This window comes from Anopheles merus, chromosome 3L (genome assembly GCF_017562075.2).
Source record: "Anopheles merus strain MAF chromosome 3L, AmerM5.1, whole genome shotgun sequence".
Lineage (NCBI taxonomy): Eukaryota > Metazoa > Arthropoda > Insecta > Diptera > Culicidae > Anopheles > Anopheles merus.
In genome coordinates this window covers 8,991,857-9,013,817 of record NC_054085.1, presented here as the reverse complement: position 1 = coordinate 9,013,817, position 21,961 = coordinate 8,991,857, and the positions used below count along the sequence as shown (strand labels likewise).

Below are 21,961 nucleotides of genomic sequence, written 5' to 3'. Positions count from 1 at the left end.
CCGTCGCACTCACACGCGCGCCCATCCCGTCAAACATTGCGAGGTTTGCGAGTGGTATCATCTGCTCGAAATCTTATGATATTTTAAAATAATCTTTATTTTTTATTCATAATTTTTTGCGGTGTTTTTAGCCGAAAAGATCACCTTGTAATTTTTTGTGGATTTTTCAAAATAAAATGTATCAATACAAAATAAATTAAACAAAATAAATTGCATGGCTGGAGGCCAGTGCGGCCGTTGCTCACTCGAGCAGTTTTGACAGCTTGACAGCTCACCATCTCTCGCTCCCTCGCTCGCTCTCTAAACCTTGGGCCGTCTGAGTGTGTCAAAACAAACAGGAAGGAAAAACAACAACCGAATTGCATTTAGAGTGATTCATTCAGGGGGAAAACTTATAGCCGAAGGAATGTGCGGCGGCCGTTGAACTGTTGCGGGAAGAAATGCATACTTACAGTGTACCGATCGTGAAGCACGACATACGCCACGAAGAGACGATCCTCGATGCAATCAACGCGTTCGAGTATCTCAACCAGGTGAGGAAACCAGTGAGGAAACCCACAAGCTGCATTCTAATTGCCCCACTGTCCTTCCCCCTTTGCAGGTGGTCGAAGATGTGTTTGGCAAGATCAACGCACGGATCGAGCGCAACCGGGCCCGGCTGGAAGCGATCGATGGCCGGGTAGAGCGGGTCAGCGCGAGCGTGCGCAAGCTGCACGAAACCAAGCAAGCGATCATCATTTACTCCCCCAGCCGTTACCCAGCGGCCGACGTGGATCCAACGATCGAACCGACCTTCACGCCCACCAACGGTATCGCGCCGGCCGAATGTCACTTCCGGCTGCGCGACAAACCCTACCTGCCGTCCCACTCGCTGCAGGAAAAGATTCAATTCTATCACGTGAAGTCGCCGCGCGAAAGCGAACGCATCTTTCCGTTCGAATCTGCCCCGGCCCGGAGCGGGTCGGGCAGTTTGCAGGGTCGCGGGTTGGGCCCATTCCTGGACACGTTGCTTCTGTTTAGCGAACCGGCGTATGTGCAGCAGTACCGGGGACAGGATTGGAAGCGCCCGGTGCGCAAAAGCTCGTCCCACGGGGCGGGTGGCATAAGGGAGGAAAAGGTGCTTTCCTCCTCGTCGCCGATCATACGCAACCGGATGAAGAAGAAGAGCCAGGACATATTCTACACGCCTTCGCTGAACGACGCACCGAAGCTGGACGTGCCGATCGATCTGCCCGATCTGCCCGGCATTGTGAGCAACATCAATTACGTGGGCAACAGTACGCTGATTGCGCCCTCGCTGCAACTCGCCGGCATCATCGAACAGTTGCCCTCGCTGGAGGATCTCACCAGTGCCATCGATGTGGCGGACCATCATTCCAAAGAGAAGAAGGTGGGCGAGAGCGTACCCGTGCCGGTACCACCGATAGCTCGCAGTGCGCCGGAAAGTGTCCCAGCGGTGGCCTCTACTGCCGCTTTGCCACCTCCACCACCTCCTCCGCCTCCGCCTCCACCCCCACCACCACCACCACCGGTTGTTGAGACAGCTGCACCAGCGACCAGCAAACCGGAAGCACCCAAGGCAAAGGAACCACTGCCAGCGCCGGCCGGCAACGCTCATTTCAACCTGATGGAAGCAATCCGACGTGCCGGTGGGGCGGAGAAAGCGAACCTTCGCCACAGCGACCGGCGGGAAGGGGGCGGTGGTCGCGATGGCCCTGCGTCGTCCGGCGAACCGAAAAGTCTGATCGACGACCTACACAACAAGCTGCAGATGCGCCGGAAGGGCATCTCGGGCACGCGGGAACCACAGGAACCGCAGGGTAACGTGATCGACCGGCTATCCGCGCTGATACCGCCGCCCGCCCCGAAACTCGCCGCGGACGCGTCGGCCAGCGAAAGCAACGAGGAAGACTGGGAGTGATGAATGCCTCTGTGTGTGTGTGTGTATGGTTCCAAAGCTTCCGCTGGACGATGTTTTTATTGTTATTCTATATTCTTACAAAGAGCGGTTTCACGTTACGCCCATAGAGAATCTTTTTTAGTAAATAAAATGAAAATATTATCATGTTATTCCACCAAAACCGTGTGTGTGTCAGGGGTCGGGGTGGGGACCGGCTTGCTTAGATGGGTTTGATTTTGAAGTGCAGTCCGATGAGCGAAAACACCAAACACTTTAGATCCTGCACGAGGTAGTAGAAGCCACGCAAACCTTCCGGATCTTTGGACTGGTTGACGTCCACCAGTGAACCCGTCTTGGACGTGGTGAACGAAATGTGCTCGTCGCCTATCACGATTTCCAACTCCTGCGGAAAGACGAGGGGGGAGGGCATGAGTCAGTGGACAACAAAATGGTGACCGGATTGGTCGAGAGTAACGTTTTCAGCACCACTCCTCCGACTTACCTGCCGCCCGACGCGATCCGGCGGTGGCCACAGCGAATCATCTTCCGCCATAATTTCCGAGTCGAGTATGATGCGCTTCAGCTCCTCCATCACCGCCTGGTGCACGTACGCCTCCTTCCTGATCATGGTGTCGTTTTTGTAGTTGGAGTTGTTGGCGTACCGCAGCTTCCCGTCCGGCCGGAACTCAAACTCCAGAAACTCGTGCCCGAACTTGCCCTTGTGGCCCACATAGTAGCGCAGGTAGAAATCTTCCGTGCTCGACATTGCCGATTCGGTTCGCGGCTTTCTTTTCCTTCCTCGCGGCAAATTTCTCCTGCCTGGCCCTGTGGCTGCCTGACGCTTGTGTTATTTTTTTTTTTTTTTTGCTTGCTTGCTTTTCCACCAGAGTGACCAGAAATACCGATTTTCTGTATTCCTACCGATTTTTTATATGCCTACCGATTCACAGATGACCGCCCTAAAACTTCCGATTTTTCATTTATCCTACCGAAAATCACAGATATTTGATTTTTCAGTCGTTTAAGCTTAATCTGTGGCGCTTGGGATGCTGTTTCAAGGATCGCTATCCTCATTTGTTATTTATCGCGCTGATGCACGTTTGTTTGCCTGGCACTTGAAAAATGCTACATGCGTTTTGATTTCAAAATTTTATCCGTTAAAATTTAATGTTCAGAATAAGAAGAAAATGGCAGTTGTGAGGATTCCGAGAATTGTTCGTCGAAGCCCTACCAGCATTAAACGGCTTTGAAGGCATTCAGAAGGCATTTAAGGCCTTAGTCGCCTTAGAAGGCGAATTAAGATTTCAACCGAAACTTTCAAGGCTGTAACAGGTTCTTTTCGAAATATTTCAACTTTTTGATTCAACAAGAACAGATAGCTTGCCGCCATCTTCGCTTGTATATATACTGGTTTTGCACCCTTACTAATGTAACTGCCAAATAGAGCAGTGACAACGCTTTTGGTTCCGAACCGAGAAAGCGTGTGTTCAAATCCTGTTTTTTTATGATCTTTTTTCTGTGCTTATTTCTTTTTATATTAATATTTTCTTGCTATAATGAATATAAACAAACTTTTTGTGAAGCAAAATGAAATAAAACCATTTTAAAAAACATAATAATTACTCTATCTTCCCCCATCATTATCAGGATGGGAGAAATATGCATCTCATTTCTCATTTTATTAGATTTATCGAAATGAGTTTGATATATTAACACCTTTCAACGGGTTGGTCTTTAACAACCGAATAATGCAGACCATCATTAATAAAGTGAAATAGCTCAGCGCTTAACGCAAGAGAACATAACACGTAAATCGTGCTATCGAATCTCACGCTCATATCTGGGAACACTACAACAGTGCAGTGTTGAAGACACTTGTAAGGATTTCTTTTGACAGTTGCAATTTCAAATTTCAAATTAAAAGCGAAATTTTTCATTGACATATTTCAAAGGCATTTAATTACTGCTAAATGCACTCCTGATCGCCTTCAATTCGCCGGCGATTACAAGGCGATTAAAAGGCATTTAACGGAAATTTGCGGGTAGGGAGAAAATCATTTAAATTTGAATTTGAATCTCGCTGTTCGCGATTTAAGCTTACCCGACAGACAAAGAGAATGAAATTGTCAGGCGAAGGGTAGGTACCCTACCCGCAAATTTCCGTTAAATGCCTTCTAATCGCCTTATAATCGCCGGCGAATTGAAGGCGATCAGCAGTGCATTTAGCAGTAATTAAATGCCTTTGAAATATGTCATTGAAAAATTTCGCTTTTAATTTGAAATTTGAAATTGCAACTGTCAAAAGAAAACCTTACAAGCGTCTTCGGCACTGCGCTGTTGTAGTGTTCCCAGATATGTGCGTGAGATTCGATAGCCCGATTTACGTGTTATGTTCTCTTGTGTTAAGCTCTGAGCTATTTCACTTTATTAAATATGGTCTGCATTATTCGGTTGTTAAAGATCAACCCGTTGAAAGGTATTAATATATCAAACTTATTTCGATAACTCTAGTAAAAGGAGAAATGAGATACATTTTTCTCCCATCCTGATTATGAAGGGTAAACATAGTCATTATTATGTTTTTTAAAAAGGTGTTTTTAAAATTTCGCTTCACATAAATTTGATTTGTTCTAATTATAGCAAGAAAATATTAATTTAAAAAGAAATAAACACAGAAAAAAGATAATAAAAATTAGGATTTGAACACACGCTTTCTCGGTTCGGAACTAAAAGCGTTGTCACTACTCTAGTTGGCAGTTACATTAGTGAGGGTGCAAAACCAGTATATATACAAGCTAAGATGGCGGCAAGTTATCTGTTCTCGTTGAATCAAAAAGTTGAAAGATTTCGAAGAGATCCCGTTTCAGCCGTGAAAGTTTCGGTTGAAATCTGTATTCGCCTTCTAAGGCGACTAAGGCCTTAAATGCCTTCTGAATGCCTTCAAAGCCGTTTAATGCTGGTAGGGTACAAACACAAGGTGGGGGTCCGGCCCAAGATCGGATCTTCGAAGTCCGTTGTTTTCTGCTGAAAATTAAAAATGGCGGAAGGAGCGCTACCACGGAGAGAATGCGCTCTCTTTCATGCCTTTAAAATGCACGAAGCGCTCTCACTGAAAAGAACGCTCGCTCGCGCTGTTTCATTGTGTTTTCCTCATGTTTTCCCTTCCTTTCCGTTTCTTCATACATAGCTTCACACAATCTTGCTTCAAACCACACACATTATTTATTAAAGTCACACACTTTTTCATTCACTTTGCTTGTAGAGTAAAAAGAAATTGATCGTTGAAATAATTGATTAAATTTAAATGGTTGCGTTCTCAACAGTGCTCCTGCCGAAATCTGCCAAAATAATCTGGCCACACTGTTTTCCACACGGTTTATATGGCGTTGGTCGGGTTGGACCATTGCGGTAGCGTTTTGACAGCAGAGTGGTTCAGCGGGGCGCGTAGATGGCGCTGCGGGTTAAAGCGTTGCAAAACCCAGATGACAAGTCTTGCTAAGGGACTGAATAAGGCATATCGTTACTGTTTTCTGCTTTCGTTGGACTTTTTATAATTTATATTACGATGGAAATTATAGTCTATCCAGGAGTCAGCCAAATTCACTTGATTAAAAATGATTTTTGATTGAATAGTTATTTTAGGCAATTTATAACTTATTTACTTCAATTCCTGTTGAAAATTCGGGTATTACTGTTTTTTTAAAGTGATGTTAAAACTTTTGAACAAATTGTCATTTTTTTCATTTGATACTGATACTGATTTGCCATATGAGTTGTTAAAAATAAAAATTCGTGTAGCTCGAATTCGCGTAACTCGGGGAAAAGCTGTATTATATTACGGAACGGTTTGGAGGCAAAAGAGTAAGGTGGCCCCTTTCAACAGCCAGGACTACAACAATTTCGAAATAATTTTCCCTTGTCAGATAATTTAACAATTTCTTTGGTGTCAGATTCAACTACATTGCTTTATTTATTGTTTCTTTAAAGAGCATCTTCGTGTAACATGTGTACGAGGGGGATGGGGGGATTGTTATATTATATTTACTGTTTTCTACTTATAATCTGCAATTTAAATAAATTCTACAATAACGGCGCCCTTTCCTGGGGATCGCCTGGCGCTTTAAAGGGGAAAAGCAACATTTTGTTACCCCAACTTTTACCCATATAACTTTTGCCCCAAATGTAACTTGCGGTTAACTTTTTGTTAAAGAGTCTATACACTGGCATCCCTTCTTTTAATGTTTATGTAGCTGCTGCTGCTGCTACTGCTGCTGAGTAGAATTACCACCATCCATCGTCTTACAAAAACGGATAACTTAACTACGCATACTAGTAGTACGTCATAAATTGCTAACATAAACAACATTGCTTTCATCCACATTCGAAACATATCACGCGTACGCCTTTCTCAAATGTTTCGTTTGTAACTGTTAACTTTGCTGCAGTCGGTACAATATAGCGACTATAAACGAGCCGCTTTGGTGGTTACTCAAGTACTAAAATGTTCCAAAACAGGGACTATTTCACTACGCCACTATATAACATAAACAAGTATGAAATGCACTACAACTAGAGTTTGGGGGGCACGGGAACGTAACGTTCGGTCGTACAATAACGTCGTACAATAATACAAAAAGAAAAAGTTGGGAGGCACTTGATTTGATTTTGACATCCACTGCTAAGGGTTTTTGTGTTCTCTATCTCTCTATCTATGTCTAACTCTCAGTTTTCCATTAGTGATGTTTCCTTTCTTTCGAGCTTTTGTTTGACTAAGTGTAGCTATATCCTTACTATGTACATCGAACTGTGGTGGGGTGTTAAGGCTCTGAGCAAGTGGTGAAATAAAAACCACCTAAAATTATTTATAATTAAGAACAACAAAATAAACCCGGTTGATTCCATTACGTTTTTTGCTATTGCTTCTGTAGCAACACTAAAAAATGCCGTCGAGGTGGTGCGGAAGGATACAGCTTCCTTCATAGATAGCATATCAGTGATATATAATGATAAAGAGTAAGCTACTGTTAAACGTTAGTATGTACACCTAACACCTAGAGCTTATGCAACAACTATCAACTAAATTAAGATTTCTTTGAGACACAGTTAAGGTACACACACCCAGAGAGTTGGTCGGTTCTAAAATCTGGCTATACACAATGTCTAAATATACTTGCTTTCCCTTTTCGATATGAGCTGTTTGCCTAGCTACACCAGAGCACGTATGGGTAGATATGAACCTGTTTAATATAGTTTGTTGGTTTGTTTGTTTGTAACATTTAAATACGAGCCCATAAAAAAGCCAGCAAGATTATATCATCACGGCAGTAATAAATGCAACCGCGTGCGCCACATCTAATATCGGTCTATCGGTTGAGATAGTTTTAAAAACTGTTGCCTATAAAAAAGAACGTTTCCTTTCGATAAAATGTACACTTCTCTAAAGGTGTTATTCATACCCAAACTGCCATGCATTCACAAAACTTCATTCTAACAGGTATGTACATGGGATGTTTGTATATATTGAGCTCACAACAGGTTCTGTTTTCATTGGTTTTGTTGTTGTTAACAATCGCGTTTTTTTTGCTATAAAATGGTGTAAGGCAAGATTTTTTCACAGGATGGATTGCATTTTTGTTTTGTCTTCATTTCTAGCTGAGTTGCTATATATCATATATCGTTTCCCGTCCAGTCTCTTGTCATTCGAGGAGTTTTGTCCTATGTCCTAACGGTTAAGTGAGCTGTTTCCAAAATGAGGTGCTGTGCCTAGGTTATTGTATGTTTAACAGCTATGTTGAGGGGAGAAAAACAAATGAAATAACTGCATCACGAACCTATAAACTCGGTACTATCCAGCGTGACTTAATACATTCAAAGCTGGAAGACAGCAACAAGGGGGAAACAAAACGAAGTAGGCTTTCTGCACACGATAGCCAACGAAAACGGGGTTAATAATAATTGCTTCACTTTCACGATCACTTCGACCTCACTGTAATGCACGAATAAGATTTGGGGCACACTATGACACACGTACTTCACCACATTGCAGCATGCAGGCATGTTCCCAAACTAACAAAATCGGCATGCTTTCTCATTCTACCTAATAGATCAGTAAACACCTGAGAGAGCGAGAAAGCATGTTAATTTTGTCGCTTGGGTTTAGCGCAATCGGCTATAGTGCAAAAACGATCGCTTCGATGAGATAATTTTGAAACAATTTCCCACACAATGGGGGTAACAATGGGGGCAGCCCCACATGCAATGCACATGGTACGCGTGTTGCTTAATCACCACGTCTCACAACGACGTCTTGCTACCTTCCAGTAAAATATTTTGGCCGTCCGACCTCGTTTCTGCAGCGCAGTAAATGCCTACCTTCTCTTCACCCTTAAGCAGCGCACAACAATTGATACTTAATCGGTAGCAACTTTGGTTAATAGTTTGTCCGGATGACCGTTTTTACCCCTCATCCGGCGCGGGTTCCGGCTGGTTAAGCGTCCGATGCCGCTCGGCCAGCTGCTGCTGCAGCCGTACCCTCAATCAGGAAATGATCGCCGGATACCGGTTAATCGTTGGTCCATTGCTACCGCTCGCCGTGGTGCTGTTGCTGCTCACGTACAGGTCCGTGTTGGAGCTGAGCATAGGCCCACCGCCACCGGCCGCGCCACCACCGCCTCCATTCATCCCTCCACCGTTCGGCAGAGAGGTGGGAACGCTCGGCTGTATGAGCGACCCGATCGCCGGATGCATGATACCGTCCCGCGGGCTATCGATTGTCAGCTTCACCTGCAGGCCCGACTCCTTGATCAGGTTCACCACGTCACTGTGGCTCATGCCGGTAATGTCGATCGAGTTGACGGCAATGATCCGGTCACCAATCTTCAGCTCACCGCAACGTTCGGCCGGACTGCCAGGGATCAGATCGCCAATCGACGACCCCAGGAACTGGCCCGAGGAGGATATTATCACGAACCCGAAGCCTTCGTTTTCCTTCCTCGTCACGAGCACATTGTACGGGTAGCGTGGGTTGGGCGGAAGGGGCGGTGGCGGTGGGGCCATCGGTTTCGACAGCTGCCGTCTTCGCAGTATCATCGTCACCTGGCCCCGCAGACCGGCTTCACCCATCAGCTGCACCACACGATGATGGGAAGCATTTTCCTGCAAGACAAGACCAAAAATGTAACGACAATTAAATTTTACTCTTGAACCATGAACAAACGGACAAACATACCACATTCACTCCGTTGATGTTTAGTATTTCGTCCCCGGTAGCGATGCGCGTGTCCTTGTCGGCTGCTCCGCCCGGCACAATGTGCCCGACCGTCACCTGCGAGCCTTCCTCGGTGCCGCCGACGATGCGAAACCCGAACCCGAGCGCTTGCCGCTCCAGCGTCACCTCCGTCAGCGTGTATTCGTCGAGCCCGTGGCCACCGTACCCGTTGTTGTTGCCGCCGGCCGGACCACCGTAGATGCCGTGGTGTGGTGGCAGCTGGTGCTGCGAAGGTGAATGCTGCTGCTGTCCCATTTTCCACCCATTATTGCCGGGCGGACCGTGCATTGGGCCACCCGGATTGCCGTAAAATTGCTGTTGCTGCTGCTGGGTATCGTACAGGGCCATTCCATTGCCTCCATTGGGCGATTGCTGCATCGGATGGTGCATTGGAACGCCTCCACCGCCTTGCTGCGGAAGGTGATGCGGAAGGTACAGATTATCGTACTGAGGGACCGTACCACCGATCGGCGGTCCCGACGGATTGCCCGGTTGTTGCATGGAGCGTTTCCGATCCATCAGGTAATCGTTCAACCGTTTGCCAATGTTGTCACTCATCTGGGGCGGTAGGCTGTAGGTGCCGTGCGGGGATGCGTTCATCGGATGCATCTGCTGGGAGGAAAACTGGCGATTCATCAAATGCTGTTGTTGCTGGAGGTGATGTTGCTGCTGCTGCTGTCGGTAGTCTTGGCAATCGTAGCAGAAGCAATTGTCATGATGATATGTTGCCTGACCAAGTGGTGGCACCGGTGGCGGTGGAACAAGGGGCGGAGAGTAGAGCTGATTGTATCCGCCACCTCCTCCCGGTGGTCCACCCATGCTGTTGGGCGGATGAAAACCGCCCGGCGTCTGGTACGGATGGCCAGCAGCGCCTCCAACCCCCTGTCCATGGTTGTTGTGGTGATGGTAGATGGCCATATCACTCGTGCTGTTGTTGTTCGAGCCTCCGATCGTTAGCTCGCCCAACCGGTCGGCCAGATTCGAGTGCTTCATCAAACCCGGATGATGAACCTGCCCGAACTGATCCTCCCCGTGGAGCAAATGATGATGATGCGGCAGATGAGGATGGTGATGATGGTACAGCCCGATATCGTTCGCAATCGAATCGTTATCGTGCGAGCTGCTGTTCGATTTCATGTTCAGCTCCAGCTTCGAATCGGTCACGTTCTTGCCTCCGCCCGCCCCGTCCAGCTCGATCTCTTCCGCGTTCAGCTCCGCCAACGGTAGCGAGGGAGTTTTTGCACGGGCGCGCGTATCCACCAGCGGCGTTTTTGGGCGCGTCGGCAACACTTCCTTCGTCTGCGTGCTGTACAGATCGGCGGTGGGCGTTTTGCTGCGAAACAGATTGCCCGGACCGTCCTTCTTCAGCAGCCCGCCGTTACCGCCGAACTTGGCCATTTCGATGCTTTTGCGCAGCTTGTTCGTGAGCTTGCTGCTGGCGGGGAGCGAAGCGGTGGAAATGGGACCAGCGCCAGCACCACCGGAAGCCATCAGCGCACCCGGACCCCGCTGTACCTTCAGCGTGGTTTCGATGTTCTTCGGGCAGTCCTTCAGCACCTGCACCACCTCGTTGTGGCTCATGTCCTTCACCGGGATCGAGTTGATGCTGAGCAGCACGTCGCCTTCCTGAAGGTTTTTGCAGCACTGCCGGTCAAGGATCTTCTTCACCCGCTGCCCGTACGAGCTGTCCGTGATGGTGAAGCCGAACCCGTTGTCGCTCTTCACGATGTTGATGTGCAGCACCTCCGGCACCACCAGCTCGTACGCTTGCTGCTGCTGCTGCTGTTTGCCCTTGTTGTAGTGCTGCTGGTACGAAAGTGTATCGTTGAAGTAAACGTCCCCACCGTTCGAGGTGATCGTGGGCCCGTTACCGGCCGACGCCTGCAGCTTGGCAAGCGGATTCTTATGCGCCACCCCATCGGATGCACCACCGGGATGGTCCACCAGGAAGCCACCGTTTTCCAGAAACTTCAGCTCGCCGTCCGCTATCATCGCGCCCCCGTTCTGCACCAACCCGTCGACCGCGATCGTCGTCACGACCTCCGTGTTCGGGTCGTTCGGGTCGAACGGCAGCGGGTAGCCGCGGCACACGTCCAGATGCACCTCCTCGCCCGGCAGTATCGACTGGAAGATGTTCACCATCTCGTGGTGCGTGAAGCCCAGCACGCAGATGTCGTTCACGTACACCAGCACGTCCCCCATCTTGAGCTGCCCGTCCATCCAGGCCGGCCCGTTCGGCACGATCGACTTGATCTGCAGGAACTCCTCCACATTGTCGTCGCCGCCGACGATCGTGAAGCCGAGGCCGCGGATCGATTTCACCAGCGTCGTCATCAATCGCTCCCCACGCAGCTGCCCCGGGTTCTTGGTGAAATGATTCACGCGGCCCGGACCACCGCTCGCGTTGCCAGCACCGTTCGCTCCCAGCTGTCCGCCACCGCCGGTATCGTGCGGGCCGCTACCGCCCGGCCCTCCGCCGTTACCACCATCGTGGTGCAGCATGGTCGAGGAGCTTCCTCCGCCTCCGGCTCCCCCGCGTTCCTGCATACGCTTCGCCTGCAGTACCGGATTTTCGTACTGCGTCTTGCGGTTGACGTGATCGATGTAGTACGTGCCGTAATGGGGATCGCAGATCTTCTCCCACCCGTACGGCAGCTCGTCGTCCTGGCAGTCTTCGAGCGATTTTTTCTGAAACTTCGACAGCCGCGGATCCAACCAGTGCGACGTGCCGGTGTTGTGACTGCAAATGAAATGATAAACAATAAATAACAAATTGATTTTTTTATAGAAAAGCTACAAATTTGTACAAGTTTATGTTCAACAAAAAGAGAGAAAAAAAAGACTGAATTCGTTAAATTTCGTGCCGCAACTGTAGAAACAATGTCGTTTTGCGATAAGCATGAGTCAGCTTCTTTGTGCGTCATCCTCAAGTCTTTGTTCGAACTTTTGCCATGGAATGCCGCTGACGGTTATTCAAATGCGACGAGTTTCCGGATTTCCAAGCACAAAGAATGTAGAATGCAAATCATTTTTATTTTTGCGATTAAAGTATTTTTATGGGAAATATGTGATTTATAAAAAAAATTAAAATATGTATGATTTTATCTTTTGTTTACTACACGATCAATGCACAAATCGATAATAGAAACTGATAGAAATCCAACAGCTAAACAAACATAGTGGTTGGTTTCATCTGCAGACTCGTTGTTAACATTAAATAGCCATTTAAAGCGTACTAAAAAGGAATAATTTGCTTAGGGTAGCGATCGGCCGATCTCGTGGTACAGTCTAGAGATGGGTTCTCCGGATCGCACCCCCGTTCCGGTTTCGGCAGGGTTGAATCCGATTTTGACTCTAGAAAAATCGAATCAATGACCCCGCCGGAATCGTTTGGAATCGTTCGAAACCGTGCGGAATCGTAGTCGACCGATATTAGTTAACCTAACAAGACATTTTGTTATACCCCTAATAAGAATGACATAAGAAGCCATTCTGTTATAACCCTAATTATTTTACAATTCTTGACTTACATCATAAGTAGTCCCCGAGATACACGGACCTATATTCAATATCAAATCAAATAATTTAGTTAGTGACTATAACTTCTTATTAAATGCAACATTACACTCTCAACCCCCATTAATAGCGTATCTCGAATACAGCCTGTACAAATTTCAATCCCAATCGCAATCTTAATCCCAATACCAATCGCAAACGCAATTGCAAGCGCAATCGCAATCGCAATCAGAATCCCGATCCCAATCGCAAACGCAATCCCAATCGAATCCTAATCTAATCGCAATCCGAACCCCAATCCCAATCAGAATCCCAATCGAATCGCAAACGAATCCAAATCCTAATCGATTCGCAAACGAATCCCAATCTCAATCGAATTGCAATCAAATCCCAATCGCAAAGGAATCTTTTAGGGATTCAAATCCTAAAAACGGGATCCGATTCGATCGAATCTTTCTAGGGATTGAATCTTCGAATCTACCGAACCCTGAATCTCCCAACACTAGTCCGGGGTCGCTCGGAATCGTTCGGAATCGATTGGAGTCGGAGTCGTTCGGAGTTGCCCGGAGTTGTTTGGAGTCGGAGTCATTCGGAGTCGTCTGAAGTCGATCGGATACTACCGGAATCGAAGTTGGTCGGAGTCAACCTGAGCCGTCCAGTGCAATGAGCTTGTGATTAGGCATTTCATTTCGTAGTTTTTTTTTTATTCACTTTGTATACAGGCCATTGTCGCGCCTCTGGCCGATCCCATGCGACTCCGAACGACTTCCAACGACTTCCAACGACTCCGGATAACTCTAAATGACTCCGATTCCAAACAACTCCGAACGATTCTGTACGACTCTAAACGACTCCGGACGACTTCGGACGACTCCGACTCCGCGCAGAACTAGTGGTTCGGATTTTGTCGGAGTTGATATCGGACTAACAATAACCGGTAGTCAAATCGGAGTCCTCGGTGCAGAAGAGCACATCACTAATACAGACGTCAACTTGTAGGACTTAACAACATGCCCGTCATAGGTTCAATCCCCAAATGGACCGTGACTGACGTAGGACTGACTATCCTGCTATGGTAATAAATAACTCACTGAAAGCCAAGCACACTAGTGATACAGGCAAGCCTTGACCGACAGTGGTTGCTGTGCCAAAAAGAAGTGAATCGGCAAACTAAGACCCTTGAGACGCATGCAAGTTATTACCTAGATGACGGCTCTTTACCGTTCTTATGTTACATATAATTTTCACACATGTTTATTCTTGGTGTATCAATCGGCTCTTTGCGTGGAACGCTTAGTAGCGAATATTGAGTACAGGTAACCCTAAGCGGTAACAATAACATGCTCGCTCTGTATATATGTTTAGTATACGGATCATAAAATATCTGATGTCCTCAGACCACAGCCACTTAGTCCTTATACCATTAAAACCGCCACTAGGGAAATATACGGCCGTTTTTATAGAATTTGGCTCTTTCGGGTGCAATGTTGGCAGATCACTGCCCTAAGCAATTGAACTATTCCATTCTATGATGCGAAACCCTGTACTATAACTTTACAGGGTTCTAAAACCTATAGAAATAAAGCTTAATTTCTCATACTTACTCGATAAAGTACACCTCGCCACTGTCCGTGAAAGCCTTCTCCCACTTCGGGGGCAGCGGTCCCAGCCCGTCTTCGTCGTCTAAATGATGATGATGATGATGGGACGAGAGGTCCGTTTTTTGGTCATAGAAGCTACCCGTTTCGCTGTCCCCGGTGGCTATCGAAATGCTGCCATCATTACTTTGCTGCTGCTGCTGCATCTGAAGATGATGATGGTGATGATGATTGTTGTGCTGGTGGTGTTGGTGCTGTGATGGATGGGGCGGTGGCATACTGTTGCTGCCGTTGTTTCCCGTACCACCGTTCGCTGGCGGTGGCAGTGGCGGCAACCCGCCGTTCGGTGGTCCTCCCCCATTGTTGTTGTTCTGGGCTCTCTCGAGAGAATTGACATTTCCCGCAGCACTGTTGCCATGGTTATCATTGCCAACGCCCCCTGGCAGGGCGTGCTCCGCAGGGCCGGCGGAGGAGTCCGATTTCACACCCATGCTGTTGCTGCTGCTGTTGTTGCTGGTGCCACCCGCCGATTGACTCATGTTTATGCTTCACTTCCGGGCAGCGAGGGGGCGGCAACCCGAGACACACAATGCACTTTGCTGTGTGTGGCGGCGGAGACGGCGGCTGCGCTGTTACGAAGCGATTGCACCATATGGGGCGCGGACGGTGGCAGCAAAGGGTCGCCTGTTGCAAAGTAATTACCGACCCCGTAATTCAAGGACGGTGGCGTGGTGCGTTGTTCCACGGAGGACAGAGAAACCAAACAAAACAGACAAAACAATCACAGTTCACGTGTAGAAGATTAAAATAATCCTATGCACAGTCGCACAACGCACACAAACACTGGTCTCACTGGAAAAGCCAACGTTTCCCTCCAACGATTGTGATGGAAAGAAGAAAAGGGTCAAAATACTTTTTTGCACGACAAATTATTGCAGAAGTAGAACACGAACCACCATTTACACACATCCACAAGCCATTGAATGCGACACACCACTCTGTGTGTCTGACCAGCGTAGGGGAAGCCGCAGCCACGACACGATCGATTTGGCCTTTTTTTTTTTATTTGTATGGTCGGTTCACGGGTGACCGACGCAAGCGATGGCCAAAAATATACACTTTCACCAGCGTGCGCGCGCGAGATTGCTTGCGCACAGCAGCAGAGAAGAGGAGCGCACGAGCGCGCGCAACCAACACAAATCGACACAGCTCCAGGGCCCTCTTGGACAGGCGGAGGACGGTTGGTTTTTCTCGAAACAAAAAAGCGACGATTTTTCTTCAACGCTCCTTCCTTAGTCACCTTGATTGACGCGATGGATCGAGAGCGCGATCGAGTTTGCTGCTGTTATTGCCTCCGGAGGTCATCACACTGCCACCGACAGGCACCTGTCACATACGCGCGTTGGCCATCCGGCCCAATAAACCGAGCAGAGGACACACACACACACACACTGTTCTCACTTTTCACTGCGCTCACGCGGAGAAGAATGCGGTTTTATGCATTGCACGTGGCCTCAACGGGATGCATCGTGTGCAAAAATAACAAGAAGAGCTGCTGCGGCTGCTGCTGCGGCTGCTTTGACAGCAAATGCAAATGCAGGTTCGATGAGACGAAGCGACGAAATACCCGCAAAATACCGGTTGATGACGTGTTGCGGCTGCGTTGTGCCAGCGCGAATTCCTTTCCCTCTACGGCGATCGAAGCAGGCGGTGGTATATCATCATCGTCGTCGCCGTCGCCGTCGTCGTCTTCGTTGCCCCGTTTCTGTGTTTTCTCTCTAATACACACCGCAGGGTGTAAAGGTAACTGGCGATGAAGTTTGGGTCGTATTATGAATCACCATCACCGCTATGGATTTGTTTCACCTTCGCTCTACTTTTTCTCGGTTGCGTTTGCTACACGGAATTTAATACATGCTCTCACATACACGCACACTGACCTGGGCCGGGGAGGGAGGAGGAGCTGGCTAGTGTGCAGTAATGCTACACTACGCCACACTGAAGCAATAGGGCCACCGAGCAACCGAAATTCGAATGGAATGTTGCCCTTTTTTTCTTGCTTTTTGCTTCACCGTCGCACTCTTCTCTCGGTCACACTAAAGCCTTACCCCAAAAGGGTGCATGGCGGGAGTAAGAACTACACCAACTGAGGTTCAGCGCACGATTGTGCTCTGGCTGCTGTTTTGCAATTTGCGTTTACCGTCACCCGTTTGGGCCGCTCACACACACGTACACACGCACACTTACTACTACCAACACACTCCGGCACTGTTGTCGTTCCACAAAGCTGCTACAGCTGGGAATATGTTGAGCATAAAGAAGGGTGGTGGGCGGTGGTAGACAGAGCGTAGTATTTGCATTAGCTGCCGTTTTGTTTTGACGCTTGTGAGAAGCGTGCGTGGTAGAACACCTTCGTTTGAACCTTCAGCCCGGAAATGTCACAAATAAAAACCGCTCGGCAAAGACTTTACACCGTTTCTGTAAATAAGGGTGAGGAAAAAAGAGGTGAAATGAGATAAAATTATAAATTGTTATGCATAATATAAATAATACAATAATTTAGAGCGGTTTTGTGTACCGCTATTTTTGTATGCCATTTATATTATCTATTATCTAAAAACCGGTAATTGATACTCCTTATACCATAGGACGTGAAATTAAAACGAATAGCACCTACTCTACTCTAGTTATAATTTCAACCCATATTCTGTCCTCTTCCGCTGCTCGCTAGCGACGCTCTCAAGTGTCTCAAAAATGGCTCAAAATTTAAATGACCCGCATTGGAGCATCGGAATGAAACATAAAGACATGGACACGACACGAAAGACTGATACCGTTTAAATGGAACCGTTTCTCCATCGTTCGGTCACCATCGTCCACCTGTTGGACCCCCATCACCCGCCAGTTCCGACTCCACCATGTGTCATCAGCATAAAAATCGGTCACAGATAGGGTCACCGAGGAGAAAGATGGGCAGCTGGAAGAAGGAAGGAATGAAAAAGGGAAGGGATATGGTGGTGGTCTTTAACTTTCTTTTCATTCATCCTGTAGAAAAAGGGGACAAAAAGACATCATCCTCATGCAAAGATGAGGAGGACTCCACCGTGCCGCAGCAGTGCTATCTATAGCGAAAATCAACATCACGTATGTGAAGCGTTTTTTTGTTGTGTGGTCGGACCACGGCGATATGCTCGCGCGGAATCATCACTTCCCTCCACATAAAACACGCACACATACATACACACACGCTATGTAGCTGTACGTGCAGCGAGTGTGACCGAGCGAGACGGCAAGCAAGCGAAACAGCATCGGCCAACGAACCGAGGGGTGGAGAGTGTGGGGAATGGGCCACAAGTGGCGAAAGTTGCATAATAAACATGTCATTATTTCTATCATTTATCTCCTCTCGCTCGCTCCCTTTTACCGCAAGCAAAATACACCAGCAAGGCAGGCGTTGATGCTCTGCCAGTACCGTTGGTGGTGATGGTGGTGGATTTTCTCATGTTCTCTCCCTCGTCGCACACACACCTGCCACTTACGATCGTACATGGGAGGCAGAGCAGCAGCATCGCTATGCTACCTACCATTTCCCTTGCTGCAAACAGGTTAATGATGCTCCAAAGGGATAGCAGCATAAGCGAGAGAGAGAGAGAGAGAGAGAGAGAGAGAGAGAGAGAGAGAGAAGAGGAGGAGAGAGAGAGGAACCTACTAAACCGTAAACTTTTGTTTTCTTTGCTTCATTTCCTCGTTTCCCCGTTTCCCCCTTTTGCTGGCTCGTTTTGTACACACAACGCTGACGGACTGCTGCGGCGTGTGTTTTTTCCCATCGATCTAGCCACCCGGCACAACTACACAGCCAGCACTGCAACGGGCGCATAATTATGTATACCACACATTAATGAAAGTCGCTTGGGTCGTCGTCGTTCGTCTTGCGTTTTTTTATCCAGCACCACCGTTTTCTTTTCTTCTTCAGTTCCCATCGCCGTTTTTCTGCTTCTTCGGGTATTCCGAACGGTAGGAAATTGTGCTTGTTCTTGACAGCAGAGAATAAGAAATTAAGTTGCGCCACTACGCAACCACGGGGTGCAACGGTTGTTCATCTTAATTTTTGCTTCTCCCTACACCCAATCCTCCCGAGATTCGAGAGTTCTTAAAACAGTATCGACGACCGGTCGGGAGCACTTGAGCACAATGATAGATGGGAGAACACTTCTGCACGTCTGTGTGTGTCTGGAATGGCGTTTTGTGTCCACCGTGGGGTTCAAACGATCAATAAAAGCTCCGACCGAAGCTACTTGCTGGGAACGCCAATTTTATGCAACGCGTGAACAGAATGGGAAGCGGCAGGGAGGGATATATGTTTTTGTATGCATTCCACCGCATCGCACCCCCGACCCTCCCCCCCCCCCCCACAGAAGCGCGCGACAAGTGAATGTGTTTGGGGCCCGAAAAGTCCCTTACACCGCGGCGGCGACCATTGAGCGGCCGTTTTTGTTTCCTTCTCCCTCTTTCCACTGTCAACTTGTGTGTTGGTGTGTTGGTGTGCGTGACACGCAGGGCAGGACAAGTGGGTGCGCGCGTGTGTGTGTGCGTATTATGCATGTGTGTACGACACACTCCGGATCTGATGGAATTCCATTCATCGCCCCTTTCGGGTTTCACGACAGAACGCTGTTACAATTTGACAAATTCCTTCACTTGTGCAGTTGCTTTCTGGAAATGTAGCTTCCATATTACTACCACAATAACACAACGACGGCACTTAAAAACACTTTCAACAAGAGTTTTGCACACACAAACACACAGCACGGCACACTTGGGGCACGGTGCAGAGGAGGAAAGTTGCTTCTCTCCAGGCATCATCGCCGCATCGCAAATAGATCGGAAGTTCACCACAAATACACATCGCACCACTCCTCCCCCGGTCATACCTTTATCTGTATCGTTGCATACTATCACCAGGTAGTCGATTGCCGCACACAAACTGCACCGAACGGAACGTTTTCAAAGGAAAAACAGCGTCAAAAGGTTGAGCTGCACCTCGTCGTCAGCCTCCATTTTCAAACAAAACGTCTTCTTCTTGTTGTTCGCGGGCGAGTGTGTGTGTGTGTGTGTGTGTGCGTTAGAGCTGGTGTCATTTTTCACCCCGAGTCGAAACGTCAGGTTGGTTCAGCGCTGCAGTGCGAAAATGTCTAGTAACGGATTTTGTTCGCGTGATTGTGGATTTAATGGAGTTCTAAACACAGTTTTTGAACAAACTGTAGGAATTTTCCTCTGCATCGTATCCTGCCACTTATAAATTGTAAAAAGACAAATTTTGGCCGTAATATTCCAACTTCCAATGTTCCGGGTCGAAGCGTTTGTTTGACCGTTATTTTGATATTGATTCCCGGTGAAAATTCTACAACTCTCGTACAGTTTCATAATGCTTATAGAATGACGGTTGAAAGCGTTATGTTTCGAAATGATGTTTGGTACGTTACTTGTAAATTTGGCTCGATCACAGAGCATTTATATAATTTGAAGGCTACAAGTACACGAAGAGAGGGTTTCACGACCGCGAAAATCGTGTATAAGGCAGCTGCCAGACGCACAAAAAAAACCGTAACGAAATTTTTTTACAACCTTAAAATAACACTTTAATTGTCTTTTCAGGCTGAAAATACACGGACCGGAATTTCGCGGCCGCGGAATTCCGTCTGATGTCAAACCCATATACAAAATGCCAACGGCAGCTTTCCCGAACTGTCATATCCATTTTTCAGAAAGCGGAATTCCGCGGCCGCAGATTCCCGATGTCGTACTTTGTCGTAGGTGATTTAGAGATGAAACGGTACTTGGTTGAATCATAAAGCTTTTTAACCCGCACATGGTACTCTTTTAGATTGATTAGTACTATCTGCAGCGGCTGATTAGTACTATCTGCAGAGTTGACGATGGAACTTTCAGGCTTTTTAAGAACGTGTACAGAACTTCTTACCTTCTAAATAGCGCCTAAGCAGCTTCCTTATGCCGAGGTACTTGGGATTATTTTTCTTTGTGTTTTTTTCAAGCATTGCGTCATCATTGAAATAAACAACAATTTTTTTTTTTGGTTTTTTATGTGCATGTTTATTTGTGAACTGTAAACCCAAGCGCCACAGATTAAGCTTGAACGACTGGAAAATCAAATATCCATAGAAGAAAAAAACGAAAGCTTCATAGCTTCGTTGGTTTGCACAATAGATGGCGAATTACAACTCATCATTATATTGCTGTTCTTTTCTTGCAATATGTTTTGACAAGTTTCATCTTATCATGACCTATATAGCCTTCTAACTTTCCGAGCAAAAATCTATATGAATGGTCGTGTGGTCAGATACGTGGGTATCGACACCAACGACCATTACTCAAATCCCAAGTGCCACAAATCCACTAAACGACCACTAAACGGCTTCTAAACGACTCAAGTTCTCTACCTAAACGGAATATAGAAAGACTTCGTTTAGCAGACGCCAAACGACTCATGCATTCTAAAAATAGCAAAAAAGCTGGTGGCGCTATCTGTTGGTGGGATACCCCAACCAGTTGAGCTTCATCGCTTGGAGGAGAGCTTTCTCATTTCCTCTGTACTGTTGTATGGTTTCGCATTGAAGTTATGCATCGCTAGAACTAGAACGGCGATACGATTGTTTAAATACTAAACTTCAACGGAAACCACCAGCACTGAAGCAAGTGAGATTTGAGCAATGGTCATTGGTGTTGATACCCACGTATCTAACCACACGACCATTTATATAGATTTTTGCTCAGAAAGTTAGAAGGCTATATAGGTCATAATAAAATGCAACTTGTCGAAACACATTGCAAGAAAAGGATAGCAATATGATGATGAGTTGTAATACGCCATCTATTGATCAAACCAATGAAGCTGTGGAGCTTTCATTTTTTTTCTATGGATATTCAATTTTCCAGTCGTTTAAGCTTAATCTGTGGCGCTTGGGATCTCACTTGCTTCATTGGAGTTTAGTATTAAAACAATCGTATCGGCGTTCTAGTTCTAGCGATGCATAACTTCAATGCGAAACCATACAACAGTACAGAGGGAATGAGAAAGCTTCTAAGTGAAGAAGCTTCACTGATTGGATATTCCATCAACAGATGGCGTCACCAGCTTTTTACTATTTTTAGAATGCATGAGTCGTTTGCCATCTGCTAAACGAAGTCTTTTTATATTCCGTTTAGGTTTAGAGCTTGAGTCGTTTAGAGCTCGTTTAGTGGTCGTTTAGTGGATTTGTGGCACTTGGGCAGTTCTTGCTACGAGGGGACAGTCCATATGAGCGTTGAATCCATTTTATTTGCAAACGGGCATTTTATTTGCAAACAACCCATTCTTCTGAATGGGACTGATTTCACTTCTGAAAATTCTTATTTCAATTCTGATTCTCATTCTAGAGCTAATTCCAATCCTAGATTCAATTATGATTCCGATTCTGGAGCAAATTTTGATTCCGGAACCGATTCCGAATATTGCTGTCGTTTAGTTTTATCTGTGTACTTCCGCAATCCGGTTAAAATCATGCTCTTTTAAGTTGTTTCGCAACCAAACAGACATCTTTTCGAGGTGATTCTGATTTTTGTATTCTCAAGGCCGGGGGACATTGTCCGTATTCGCTACCCAAGCGCCACAGATTAAGCTTA

General features: G+C 47.0%; 3 protein-coding genes across 3 annotated transcripts; 1 reads left to right on the top strand and 2 right to left on the bottom strand.

The window, feature by feature from the left end:
• Window positions 1–329: 329 nt before the first annotated feature.
• LOC121600011 (WASH complex subunit 1) lies at window positions 330–1,949 on the top strand. The gene is made up of 2 exons (XM_041928254.1): window positions 330–533; window positions 602–1,949. The coding sequence occupies exons 1-2, from the start codon at window positions 441–443 to the stop codon at window positions 1,919–1,921; spliced, it is 1,413 nt and encodes a 470-aa protein (XP_041784188.1). The 5' UTR covers window positions 330–440; the 3' UTR covers window positions 1,922–1,949.
• On the bottom strand, window positions 1,946–2,764 carry LOC121600012 (protein mago nashi). Its single transcript, XM_041928255.1, has 2 exons — window positions 2,403–2,764; window positions 1,946–2,303 (listed from the first exon to the last, which is right to left on the bottom strand). Exons 1-2 carry the CDS (start codon window positions 2,664–2,666, stop codon window positions 2,121–2,123), a joined length of 447 nt encoding a protein of 148 aa, XP_041784189.1. The 5' UTR covers window positions 2,667–2,764; the 3' UTR covers window positions 1,946–2,120.
• A 3,082-nt stretch (window positions 2,765–5,846) lies between these two features.
• Window positions 5,847–19,383, bottom strand: LOC121599159 (membrane-associated guanylate kinase, WW and PDZ domain-containing protein 1-like). Its single transcript, XM_041926718.1, has 4 exons — window positions 19,213–19,383; window positions 14,288–16,759; window positions 9,129–11,907; window positions 5,847–9,055 (listed from the first exon to the last, which is right to left on the bottom strand). Exons 2-4 carry the CDS (start codon window positions 14,818–14,820, stop codon window positions 8,438–8,440), a joined length of 3,930 nt encoding a protein of 1,309 aa, XP_041782652.1. The 5' UTR covers window positions 14,821–16,759; window positions 19,213–19,383; the 3' UTR covers window positions 5,847–8,437.
• Window positions 19,384–21,961: the final 2,578 nt, after the last annotated feature.

Bases quoted from the DNA above. Each gene is read 5' to 3' on its own strand.
- LOC121600011 (XM_041928254.1), top strand. From the start codon at position 441: ATGCATACTTACAGTGTACCGATCGTGAAGCACGACATACGCCACGAA. The intron at 534-601 runs GTGAGGAAACCA...CCCCCTTTGCAG, and splicing joins CGTTCGAGTATCTCAACCAG to GTGGTCGAAGATGTGTTTGG.
- LOC121600012 (XM_041928255.1), bottom strand. From the start codon at position 2,666: ATGTCGAGCACGGAAGATTTCTACCTGCGCTACTATGTGGGCCACAAG. The intron at 2,304-2,402 runs GTAAGTCGGAGG...GTCTTTCCGCAG, and splicing joins CGGATCGCGTCGGGCGGCAG to GAGTTGGAAATCGTGATAGG.
- LOC121599159 (XM_041926718.1), bottom strand. From the start codon at position 14,820: ATGAGTCAATCGGCGGGTGGCACCAGCAACAACAGCAGCAGCAACAGC. The intron at 11,908-14,287 runs GTAAGTATGAGA...TTTCATTTGCAG, and splicing joins GGCGAGGTGTACTTTATCGA to TCACAACACCGGCACGTCGC. The intron at 9,056-9,128 runs GTATGTTTGTCC...CTTGTCTTGCAG, and splicing joins ACATCAACGGAGTGAATGTG to GAAAATGCTTCCCATCATCG.